This window comes from Nematolebias whitei, chromosome 8 (assembly GCF_014905685.2).
Source record: "Nematolebias whitei isolate Nwh7 chromosome 8, NemWhi1, whole genome shotgun sequence".
NCBI classification, from domain to species: Eukaryota; Metazoa; Chordata; class Actinopteri; order Cyprinodontiformes; family Rivulidae; genus Nematolebias; species Nematolebias whitei.
The window spans coordinates 4862664-4875611 of NC_056505.1; the positions used below are offsets into that span (position 1 = coordinate 4862664).

The 12948-nt window shown below is 42.8% G+C and overlaps 1 protein-coding gene across 1 annotated transcript in view; it reads right to left on the reverse strand.

The window, feature by feature from the left end:
* Positions 1-12948, reverse strand: part of cfap299 (cilia and flagella associated protein 299) — a 123200-nt gene that overhangs the window by 87189 nt on the left and 23063 nt on the right. Inside the window, exon 3 of the mRNA XM_037680154.1 lies at positions 5943-6033. Coding sequence (XP_037536082.1) covers positions 5943-6033 — 91 coding nt within the window. The remainder of the gene's footprint in view (positions 1-5942; positions 6034-12948) is intronic.

Consider the following 12948-nt stretch of genomic DNA (forward strand, 5'->3'; position numbering starts at 1 on the left):
AGTACACCTGGACCATAGAAAGTACACCTGGACTATAGAAAGTACACCTGGACCATAGAAAGTACACCTGGACTATAGAAAGTACACATAGACTATAGAAAGTACACCTGGACTATAGAAAGTACACCTGGACTATAGAAAGTACACCTGGACCTGTCATTCTGTGTTTGTTTCTACTTCCTGTCCTCTCAAACCCAGCCGGTCGAAGCAGATGGACGATAGTCCTGAGCCTGGTTCTTCTGTAGTTTAAAGGGAGTTTTTCCTTTCCACTGTCTCCTTTGTGCTCGCTCAGGATGAGACTATGACAATGTGAAGATTCAACACAATCTGCTGCTTCCTTAATGTATGGGAATGTTTCTGTTCAGTGCCCTGAGATGACTTCTGTTGGGACTTGGAGCTGTAGAAATAAACTGAATTGAACAAAATGAAAACTGTTTTTTTTATTTATTTACTGCAGTGTAGAAATATTGAGGCTTTCAGGCATTGATTCAAAACCATTAATGTATTATTGGACTGTAATGTCCAAGCCTGTGCTGAGAAAAAGTAATAAAAAAAATAAAATAACGCAAGTATCAGACTGGTACTCTATATCAACCACTTATTTTAACATAAATTAGTGGATATATTTTCATTGGAACAATACAGTATTTTGTATAGGATACGCTAAAACTATTACCTTGAGGGACATTCACAGTAATATTATACGAGTTTGTTACATTGAGCACAGCGTTATGAACGAGAAGCCTAAAATGACAAATGTGCAAACATAAAAAGAAGTAATCATGTAAAGAGTGAAAACGTGCAGGAAAAGGACTGTTTTGCATTAGTGTGTAAAAATGTGCACATCTGAGGACCTGGAATGTGTTAAAGTGAAGGATATTTTGATTTGAGGAGGATAGCAGATAGGAACTTACCTCATGTTTTTAATATGCTTTTCTAAAAACTGCAAAATGCTGGAAGGTCTTAACAAATGGTGGTCATATATAAATCTTACTGAAGATAAATGCTGTAATTTGACGATTATAGAGCAGATTTTAGGAGCGGAGAGATACAGATGTTATTATTAAACAGAGCAGGCACTGAATAGCGCTTTGTTAAATCACAATTAACGTATCAAAAAGTATTCATGCAGCAGAATATGCATGTGTGAAACATGATCCAGCACGCCTTCACACATGTGCAAATGTTGCCTGGAGTACATCTTTCCAATGTAAACACAGCGATGAGGTCAAGCCTCGTCAGACTGTATTAGGGTTACCTGTTACGTAAACAGTTTCAAAGAGAAGCAGCATTAAGCGGACAAATGTGGGTTTAATTTTAAACAGAATGGGGCTCAAAGGAAAATAAACATCGTCCAGGTCCAATTCTTCTGCAGAAAAAGTGCCTCCGAGATGGAAAATATGTCGGCACAGCAACGTTGGTGGTTGTGATATTTGATTATATCTTGTTGTGATGACGTTCTTTTCTGTATACAAAATATTGATTACTTTTTATGGGACGTTTCTTTGAAAGGAAGAGAAAAACTCCAACTGGTTTGCAGCTCTCAGGTGGTTTAAGTTATAAAGGAGCTGAAAGAGAGGCAGCTGGGGGATTTTGAATAGTCATGTTTACACAGCCAACATCCAGAGGGAGAAGCTTTGGTGTTACTTCTACTCCCTTCCATGCACTTCATGTGATCTCATAATTACAGATCCCACAGGGACCAGTACGTCACGGTCGAACAGAACTTCTTGTGGTACTCCTGCACCTTGGGAGTGAATCGTTCAGTCTAAACTCTACGGAGCCCAACAGGTGCCAGGTGTTTAAATAAAAACAGGTCGGAAAAGTCTGTTTCCTCTGTGTTTGGACGACAGATTGTTCTATTTAGGAACAAGCAACAATAACCTGGAAATTTGGACAGATTCTGGCTTTTAATTAAAATACCGTATTTTCCAGCCTATAAGTCACACCGGAGCATCAGTCGCATCAGTCGCATCAGTCGCATCAGTCGCATCAGTCCAATTATGTCTAATAAAGTGGAAAAAAACATAAATAAGTTGCTTCGCCATATACGTCACATCTATTATGTATCAGCGCTGACACGTCACGTTTGTTACGCGTCACCGCTGACAACCCGGAGATGTGGGCCGGTGTTGCACCAAACATTGTTTGCCTGCCCAATGGCAGCCGCGGAAGTGTGCATGGGAGGACTTTAATAAGAATTTAAGAAAATTAACACTTACAAACAATTATTTGTTTGCTCGAAATTATAGTAAAGGTGTGTCTCAGTCTAATTTTTCCTAAATTAATGCACTTTGACGGTCAATTCAGCTGCATTTCAAAAGCAGATTTGCGGAATCGGGAGAGCGCAGAGGGATGACTTGCTGTGCATTTTTTTTAAATTTAACAAGAAAACCACCTAAAAATATTTATTTATTTACTCGACTTTATAGCAAAGATGTGTCCCAGTGTAACTTTTACTTAATAAATGAACTTTAATGGTCAAATCAGCTTCATTTTGCCGGGGCGGCGCAGTGAAATGAAGCAGATTTGACGGTTGCTCCAGGCGAGCTGGATGAAGGTGGCAGTCTATGGCAAGACAATTGTGTCATTAATAGCCACTTTTACCTATTATGTGACACAACGGCATGCCATACTACTCAAGCGTCATCTAGTGACTGAAAATGGTAGTGTTGCATATTTTCAGTCAGAATTAATGAAAACAGTTATATCTCAGCCAAAAATTGGTTTATAAATATGAGGAAAAAATCCATAAATAAGTCGCTTTGGCGTATAAGTCGCAGGACATGTAAATTATGCAACAACAAAAAAACGTGACTTATAGGTTGGAAAGTAAGGTAAGTCATAATCCAAGCTGGACATGTTACAGGAACTGTCAAAAATGTACGAAAATGAAAGAAACGTGCAGGTTTTAATGTAACTGCTGTATTTTTAACAATTTTTCGGATGTCAACGAACCTTCTAGCCTGATTTTGTAATTTATAGACGGTCTCTGAACCACTGAGTTTCCTTCAGTTTCTCTGTTTAAGGTAGTATCTCACGGAGCTGAGACTAACTGGTGAACAGCAGCAAGACTCTAGAACAAAGGTGGGCAACTTTTTTTTCCAAAGGTCCACATCAAGACGTTTAAAGCAATCAAAGGGCCGAATAGAGAATTGGAAAATATGTATATTTTTTTACGACAGATTATCTAGAAGACCTTTTTCAAGCTTTTTCTTGTTGTAGCATATTTAGTGTGCTCGAGTACCTGAATGCTGAGATCCTGGAGCAGGTGGGAAACTCGGCTCGTGACAACGGGAGGACCGGGATCATCCCCCGGCACCTTCACCTGTCTGTCCGTGGTGACGAGGAGCTCGGCAGACTGCTGGGAGGAGTGACCATCGCACAGGGAGGAATTCTGCCCGGCATTTGGGCAGTCCTGCTGCCCAGGAGGACTGAGAGTCCCGCCAGATCTGACAGCAAGCTGGATCCGTGTGGTCGAATCGGTATCTGTGGCCAGATTCTTCGGATTTGTTGCAAGAGATCCTTCCTGTCCACAGCTATCAGCGTCTATAACAACTCTTGAATGAAACTAGGATGATGAGCTTCAAGAACACTTAATTTCCCTTTGGGATTAATAAAGTATTTTTGAATTTTGAATGTGTTCTGTGTTGTCATCACTGTATGTTCCCATACAATGTCGAAATTGGCTCTCTGTGTTTAACCCATCCACCACCAGGTGGAGCAGTGGGCAGCTACTGAAAGCACCTGAGGAACATTTAGGGTTAGCGTGTGCTGCTCAGAGACACCACGAGATGTGCAATGACCGGTCCCGAGTCGCCTGCCCTGCCTCTACACCATCTCGGCCCTGCTTTATAAAAACATGTCTTTCCATTATCCTTTAGGAATTCAAGACATATTCTGTAAACTGGCTCTTGTAACATCATATTATACACATTAGCTAAACGTGTTATACATATTAGCAGAAAAATGCAAAACAAACTTATATATTTGTGTTTATAAGTCTTTAAGATTCAGTCTAGTTCTGGGAAAAAAAAAGTTTTGTGTAAGATTTTTAGTTTAAATATTCTTAAGTCTCGTTGAGAAATTGCTGGTTTTGCTTTTATAAATCTTTTTCCTAAGTTGTTTTTCTAACTAAGGATATTGGGGGGGGGGGGGGGGGGGGTGCTGATGGAGATTGTCTAAGGGCCATTATTGGCCCTTAAGTTGCTCATGTCTGCTTATGTCTGGTGACGCTCGAGGTAATGCTTGCAGCCTTGTTGTTGAATTAATAAATGTTCAAAAGGTCCTTGAGTTATTGTAGGAGTCTCAAACTCTTTTAAGTTTTAAATTCAATCTAATATAAATGCGGTCTAAGAAAAATAAAAAAAAACGTGTTTCTGTATGTGAGTCCAGTCAGGACTGGCACAGAGGAATATCAGCACTTCTTGGAAAGGTACTTTTCATTTAAGATACTTGAGGAAGGGCTTCGGGAGGAGGAATTTGCGAGCAGAGTGTTTCAGACATTCGTCCAAACTGCTTCCCACTCTGCTGCCAAGTGCCCCGGGGTCTCCCGGAGGTCACGCTCTGATGAAGCCCAACTCCTCATCAGCTGCACCTGGAGACTCTCTCAACAGAAAATCACAGCCTGTCAGGAGATCAGTGCGTCCACACCAAGCGTTCGCTGTGGTGAATAACAGACTTATTACTTCACTAAAGAGTTTTTGGCTAAATTTAGACTAAATCCAAATAAAAACTAAAAGGTGTGTGTGGACAAAAGGTTTGTCTTTAGTCTAAATTATATCTGCACCAAACTGTCCAAACGTAGCTGAAGCTAGTTTTCATCTGCTGAGTTCATATTATAGTAGTCCCTCGCTACTTCACGGTTCGTTTATCGTGGACTCGCTCTATCGCGGTTTTTCAAAATAAGATCGGACAAAACACACAATTGGCTGATCGATGGATGAGACGCACGATCGGCGTGGGATTTTTATTTAAAATGAATTATTTTAAATTATTTAGCACCTCCTGGACCTTTGTGCAGCCCATACTGCAGGATAAACTTCCTGCTGCAGCTGATCAGCTGTTCTCCATGCAGAGAGGAGAAGTGGGCGTGGCCAAGAACACTTGCAGGTGGCTGAGAGCAGCGGAGGCAGGGAATACTACTCCTACTTCACGGTTTTTCACGGTTTTTCTTCAGGGTATAGATTCCCAGCGATAAACGAGGGACTACTGTAGTAGCAAAATGTTCCTTCAGCTGTTTTGTTATACTTTCACAGCCTTTTGTTGGCCCTTGCCCAAACCTTTTAAGATGTTACTGCCATCAATTTAAAAAATACTTTCGTTTTCCTAAATAAAAATGTATAACTACTTTAGCCAAATATTTGTCATACTGTATTTTGGAAACATCTAGTTTAGTTGCTTATCAATAACATTTTATGAACGTTAAATGTGTGAGACAACATCTTTGTGTGAATGACTTTTTATAATCAACAAGTACCAAAAGATGAAGGCTGGCGATGATAATAATAAATAATCCATCCATTATATTTTACCTGCTTCTTCCATTTTGGGTCATGGGGGATTAATAATAATAATAATAATAATAATAATAAATACTAACAACCCCCCCAAAAAAACTTTTGTAGTCTGTCTGATTCAAGACGGCCACCACAGCTAATCAATCCACAAACATGGCTGTAACTTGGTCGTGTTTAATACATATTGGGTTAAAATTGATCTTTAAGGTTTAACCTAAACCCCGCCTGGAACAAGGTGGTTTCAGTAAACTGGTTCAGGCATTTATTTGGCTCTGGTGGGGTTTGGGGAGGGCCAGGAGCGAGGAGGGAGGGGCTTTTCCACTCCACACAGTATGGATTTTGTTTCCATCCTAATGGAATTGCAGAAATATTTGAGGGGAATCCCGTTACGTAGCGATTGGAGTGCTGTAATAATGTACTCACAGTCATTTTCCCACTGCGGTTGGCCTCTTCTCGCTCTGCCAGGGCCTTCAGGAAGTTATCTTTGAGCTCTTTTCCTGCACTTGCCTGCGTCCTGGAAAACACAACACTCAAGCCGCTTGAAAAGTTTCTCTTACTCGTAAAGAAGCGAAAACGTAAAAACTTGAGGTGCTGTATTTATGGGATCTTTTCACGTCGTAAAACGTCAAAGTGCTCTGCGCTCTCTTCCAATTTGATTAATTACCTTTAAAAAAAAAATCACTGAGTTGCTCGGATGAATAAAATCCTGTCATTTGATTCCGTGTGCCACTGTTGGAGGTTAGTTAACGTTAACTACACATTTAAAAAGATGAATTATTTCAGTAAGCGTGACTCCCAAATCCACTAAACTCAATTTCCTAACAAATGTTCGGCCCGGCTGTAGATGGATTTAAGAACGTCTGAAAAACAGAAATGACTTCACGTGATTTTGTAGCAGCTTTTTACTCTCGGGCCAGCTTGTTCCCATAGAAACGTAAATTCTGGCGCACGCTGACGCATCTGCACCTGAAAAAACACTGGCACTTATATTTGAACAGTTCACACTGCAGTACGAGCAGCAGAACTCTGGCCCGCTTCCACGACGGACTGAGCAAAACATTCATCAGTTTCACACCGAGCCAACGGCTAACGGCAGTAAACAGGTCACGGCTGACCTTTACGTCGGCCTCAGGAACGCAGAAGAAATACTGTAAGAAAAATGAAACATTTATTGCGTTACAGCTACAGTTCAGAGGACGAGAAGCACAAAATGGTGCAATAATCTGAATTTACATTTTTCTCCTTGTAGGTAAAGTAACACTCAAGTGCTCATTTTCCCAAAATCATCCACAAAAGAAATCAGTAAATGTATTTAATTTGAGGTTGTAATCGTGTTGAGACGTTTCGCCTGAACAGCAGCAGTTTCCTTGTTTTTATAGCAGGTTTCTCGTTCCGCAGCCTCCCTGTTTTAATCTCACTGAACGAGTCGTCACATATTTTATCCCAAGTAAATGGTGAATGGACTGCACTTATACAGCTCCTTTCTATCTTATCAAGACACTCAAAGCTCTTTACAACAATCTGTGCCTCATTTACCCGTTCACACAGCTCTACTACGTCTCTACAAATAGCTTTATGGGACAAACATCAGAGGCAATGAGGAGTTCAGTGTCTTGCCCAGGGACACTTCAGCATGTGACTGCTGGTGGAATCGAACCCCCAACTCTTGCGTTGGAGGACGACTGCTCTAACCACTGAGCCACAGCCGCCCTTGGTGGGAAAGTGGTTTCAGTTGTTTTATGCACCTGCAAAAGTTACAGGAACGCTGTCCTGATGCTGCTCATCACGTAGAGAAGTCTACGCAGGTTGAGTCTGGTCGTCTGGATGGATTTAGATGGACGGGGGGGGGGGGGGGGGGGGGGGTCAGAGCTGCAGTTCATTTAGACAGATAGCTGCCTTAGGTAGAGAACTTTTACTAATTGGCTTTTGTATGCATGTGAATGTTTCTGAACAGCGCCATGAGACAACTCCTGTTGTGACTTAGCGCCTTAAAAATGAAACTGAATTGAATGAAACTAAATTTAAGAGACAAGACAAGAGCATGCTTACAAAGTGAATTAAGGCTGAATATATTAAAAAAAAAGTTTTATTGTCAATAATCTTGTTAATGTGGTTGGTTGGAGCAAAAATCCATCCATCGTCTTTACCCGCTTCTTCCTTTTTGGGTCACGGAGATCGCTGGTGCCCATGTCCAGCCATGTCCGCGAGAGGCGGGGGACACCTGGACAGGTCTCCAGTCCATCACAGGGACACACAGAGACAAACTCACACCTAGAGACAATTTAGAGTTACCAATCGGTCTAACATGGTGGCGATCCCTGACAAAGAGAGCAGCCGAAAGAAGAAAAACACAGACGTCCATCTTTATTACAAGAAGTCTCGTTTTAACACTTGAGTGTTAAACACAACTTATCCATTGCTTAGGATTTAAATTTTAATTCTGAATATCTGAACCCATTTGCTGTAATCTGAGGAGATAAGTACTGATCAGTTCAGTGTTTGCTGTCTGACAAATCCTGTTTATTCTGGCAAAGACAAACTACAAGCTGCTGCAGTCAATCATGATGCATCACCAAGTTAACTGGCTTTGGCTTTCTCAAGTTAAAACACTTTTAGTACTTTCAGCACCACGTAAATCACGTTTTCCTAAATTTCTCTTATTCTAGATTTTTTTCCGGCTCTGTAAGAAGTCAGAATCCCGTAGTTTGTTGAGTAAAAAATTGAGATTAATCTTTCATCTTTCCATTTATCCTGCTGTCCAAAGTTAAAATCTACACAAACAACTCATTAAATTATTCAAAAAGATGCCGCAAGAAGAAGAGAGGAACAGCAAAGTTCTGCTTTTCACCTGATTTAACATCCCGGTGAAACGGAGCGAGGCCTGGACGTTTAATTTGGTCGAATTTGGACATGGATTATAATTTATACTCCTGGTTTGGCCTGCGCCTCATTATGAAAGTCTTAGAGGAATCACACGGCGGTAAAAGTGCAGGGACAGCACATACTTGGAGGCTCAAACCTCACTTCATCTTCTGAGTGAGTGAAGGATCGCTGCTGGGTCACGGGGGCCGAGGCCCCAAAGTAAACACAGGTGTTGAGGAGCCAAGTGACTGGGGTTACCCCGTCCAGTAGCTAAAGCAACACACACACAGCCGAGGAGAGCGGAGGAGTCTTCAGTAAAACACACGGAGCGCTGCGAGGCAGTTAACAGATTTCTTATCAAGGCTCATTTACGAAGGATAACAGCAACGTTTCGATGAAATGCTGCTTATTAGAGACTAATGGCTCCGCATTAGGCTGACTGAAGAAGCCCTGTGCTTTAAGTGTCTTGATGTCGGATGGTGGGCGGCAGAATTAATAACAACAAGTAGAGAATGAGGTGGAAGGTGAACGGACAAGATTTAAACTGCATGAAACTGTTCAGTCGACAGAAACAGAGTTCTGCAAAGGATCCTTCTGAAGATCACTACAGGCACATTTTAAACATTTAAACAGCTTCAAATTAAAGATTTAAATATGTTTTGATGTTGTTTGTAAATATATCCTGTATATACATTTTTACATATATGGAGCTTTTACAGACAGACACTCTAATGCACCCCCATACCATCAGCAAAGCACATGTTTCCTCCTCCTTACTTTCTTGTTCTTTTGTTGCCCCTAAAAAGTGGTGGGGGTGGCACAGAGGCTAGAGAAGGTGGGCCTATGATCTGAAGGTCACCGGTTCAATTCCACAGACCGACAACATCGAAATGTGGGTGGGAAAGGTGAAGCACCCACACCTGTCTCCACCCTCATTTGCCCCACTCTGGGCCCTTGAGCAAGGCCCCCAACCCCTGTGGCAGCTCGGTGTCTGTGGTTGCGTCAGGAAGGACACCTGTTGTAAAAACCAAGACCAAGTCTTCGTGTGAGTTCGTTCGCTGTGGCGACCCCTGATGAAGGGAGCAGCCGGAAAAATTAAATAAATAAAAAATAAGTACAATTTCTTATTTCAGACATTTATTTAATGCTCCGTTGTGTTTTATGTTCCAAATAAAATTTATTTATTTTTTACATTTTAGACAACGTCCCAACCTGTTCAAACTTTGCTCATGAGAGGAATGCTGCTGTGCAACCGAACCGTAAGAGAGTCCTCCTTCCAAGCCGATGTGGGTCAGTGATCCCAGTGGACCCGTTACCGTCCACTTAACCTGCGGGACTGGAGTGTGGAACAAGATCATCCAATCAGAAGAGAGGAGACCAGTTTCCAACGCTGCCCCCAAAGTCTCAAAGATCCACCGGAGAAGAAAGCAGATGTTTTATGTGGTCCAAATCAGATCCGCTCCAGTCCAGTTTGGATAAAACTGCACATACAAAGTTTGTTGTAGATTGTTTCTTTTAGTTGATTTAAAACTTTTATTTTTCTTCTTCTTCTTTCAGCTGCTCCCTTCTTCAGGGTTACCGCAGCGAACGAACTCACACGAAGACTTGGCGATTGTTTTTACAACGGATGTCCTTCCTGATGCTACCACAGACACCGAGCTACCACATCCCTCTGTGTGGAGCAGAGAGCTGCCATGTAGGGCGCCCGGGGGAGCAGAAGGTGGGGGTTAAGGGCCTTGCTCAAGGGCCCAGAGTGGGACAAATGAGGGTGGAGGAAGGTGTGGTTGGTTCACCTTTCCCACCCACATTTTAATGTTGTCAGTGTAGGGAGTTGAACCAGCAACCTTCCAATCACTGGCTTGCCACTCCCCCAACCAAGCTTAATTTAAAACCATTCAAAGTGTATTTTGACAAAGTAAAAATCAGAAAGGTAAGCCGTGAACGCTGCCAAGTGGTAAACGAACTGTTTACGAAGTGTTAAAACAGTAAAAACAAAACAACAACTATGAACTAGGATCGCCACGCTGCTAATAAAACAAACTCGTTACGACCTCATTGTTGCAGGCAGCGGTGCGAACAGCTGTCATCACTCCAGCACCGCTTCCAGCCGCTTCACAAAAACTAAAAAGAAAAATGGCAGAAATATGTCACACAATCAGAGAAGGACGTATAAATCATCCAGCGTTCTCCTGGTTCTCCTCATGGTTCCTTGTTACGAACATGGATTTATGCAACGCTCGCTCCACCTCTGTTGGGGGTGAACAGCTGTGGTTGCGTTGCGACGATGTCCTGAGTGTGTTTACACGTATATAAACACACCGCAGCGGTGCATACCAAAACCCAGAGGCCTTTTTCCTCCATCAAATGAGCTTTTAAAACTATTTATTCTCACTAATAATTACATCATCTGAGCATATCAAGATATCATGCTGTCACACTTTGTGTTTTTATAAATATTTCTATCATACACAACTCAAATTTAGCACCTAAAACATAAATCGTTTGCACATTTTATAAACCATATTCACAATGGATTCTAATAAACATATCATATGCTGAAATGAAGGAATTGTACAAACAAAAAAGGGAAATTTGACTTTTAACTTAAAAAAGTTGTGTCAGAGGCAACAAAGACTAAAAGTGAGTGTTACGAATAAGAAGGACCATTGCACAACTAATTAGGTTCATTGTCAACGGATCAGTGTGGGTATGAAAAACAGGCAAAATCTCTCAGAAGTAAAGATGGGCAGAGGTTCATGTGAAGAACTGCATCTAAAACAATTTCAGAATACACTAGTACCTCGATACTTCGCGGTTCAACATTCGTAGACTCACTCGTTTGCGGGTTTTCAACGTAACATTGTACACATTGTTTCCAGGTGGCCTGGCCGCTCAGTGATTGCGGAGAGACCCCCTCCTTTCTCTTTCTGTGGCTGTCAGCCTCAGAAAGAGAAAGCAGGGGGTGGGGGGTCATGGAGTCTGGCTTTCCCCATCGCTGCTGTGGGATCTTCAGTGAGGCGGGCACCAAAGTGAGCAGCATGGATTGTTCATTTAAAATAGTCAAGCATGACCTGAACCTGAACTGGTTAGGATGCCTCCTGGACGCCTCCCTGGTGAGGTGTTCTGGGCACGTCCCACCGGGAGGATAACCATCCAGCCTGTTATCTGTGAAAAGTGGAAAAAAATCCTGCCTCTCTGATTGTATGGGGATGCATTAGTGCTTCAGGTATAGACAGCCCACAGATATGGAAAGGCTCCATTAATGCAGAAAAGTATCAACAGCTTCTCCCATTCAGCAAAAAGGAGCCAGGACTGTCGAACAGCAGATCAGAATAGGACAGTTGGTCTCCTCAGGTCCTCCAAAACCTCCAACATCTGGTCTCCTCAGGTCCCCCAAAACCTCCAACAACTGATCTCTTCAGGTCCTCCATAACCACCCAACATCTGGTCTCCTCAGGTCCTCCAAAACCTCCAACCACTGGTGTCCTCAGGTCCTTCAAAACCTCCAACAACTGGTCTCCTCAGGTCCTCCAAAACCTCCAACATCTGGTATCCTCAGGTCCTCCAAAACCTCCAACATCTGGTATCCTCAGGTTCTCCTAAATCTCCAACATCTGGTATCCTCAGGTTCTCCTAAATCTCCAACATCTGGTCTCCTCAGATCCTCCAAAACCTCAAACAAATAGTCTCCTCAGGTCCTCCAAAACCTCCAACAACTGGTGACCTCAGGTCCTCCAAAACCTCCAACCACTGGTCTCCTCAGGTCATTCAAAACCTCCAACAAGTGGTCTCCGCAGGTCCTCCAAAACCTCCAACAAATAGTCTCCTCAGGTCCTACAAAACCTCCAACAACTGGTCTCCTCAGGTCCTCCAAAACCTCCAACAACTGGTCTCCTCAGGTCCTCCAAACCCTCCATTAACTGGTCTCCTCAGGTCCTCCAAAACCTCCAACAACTGGTCTCCTCAGGTCCTCCAAAACCTCCAATATCTGGTGACCTCAGGTCCTCCAAAACCTCCAACATCTAGTGACCTCAGGTCCTCCAAAACCTCCAACAACTGGTCTCCTCAGGTCATTCAAAACCTCAAACAACTGGTCTCCTCAGGTCATTCAAAACCTCCAACAAGTGGTCTCCTCAGGTCCCCCAAAACCTCCAACAACTGATCTCTTCAGGTCCTCCATAACCACCCAACATCTGGTGACCTCAGGTCCTCCAAAACCTCCAACAACTGGTCTCCTCAGGTCCTCCAAAACCTCCAACATCTGGTATCCTCGGGTTCTCCTAAATCTCCAACATATGGTCTCCTCAGGTCCTACAAAACCTCCAACAACTGGTCTCCTCAGTTCCTCCAAAACCTCCAACAAGTAGTCTCCTCAGGCCCTCCAAAACCTCCAACATCTGGTATCCTCAGGTTCTCCTAAATCTCCAACATCTGGTCTCCTCAGGTCCTCCAAAACCTCCAACAAGTGGTCTCCTCAGATCCTCCAAAACTTCCAACAGTCTCCTCAGGTCCTCCAAAACCTCCAACATCTGGTGACCTCAAGTCCTCCAAAATCTCCAACATCTGG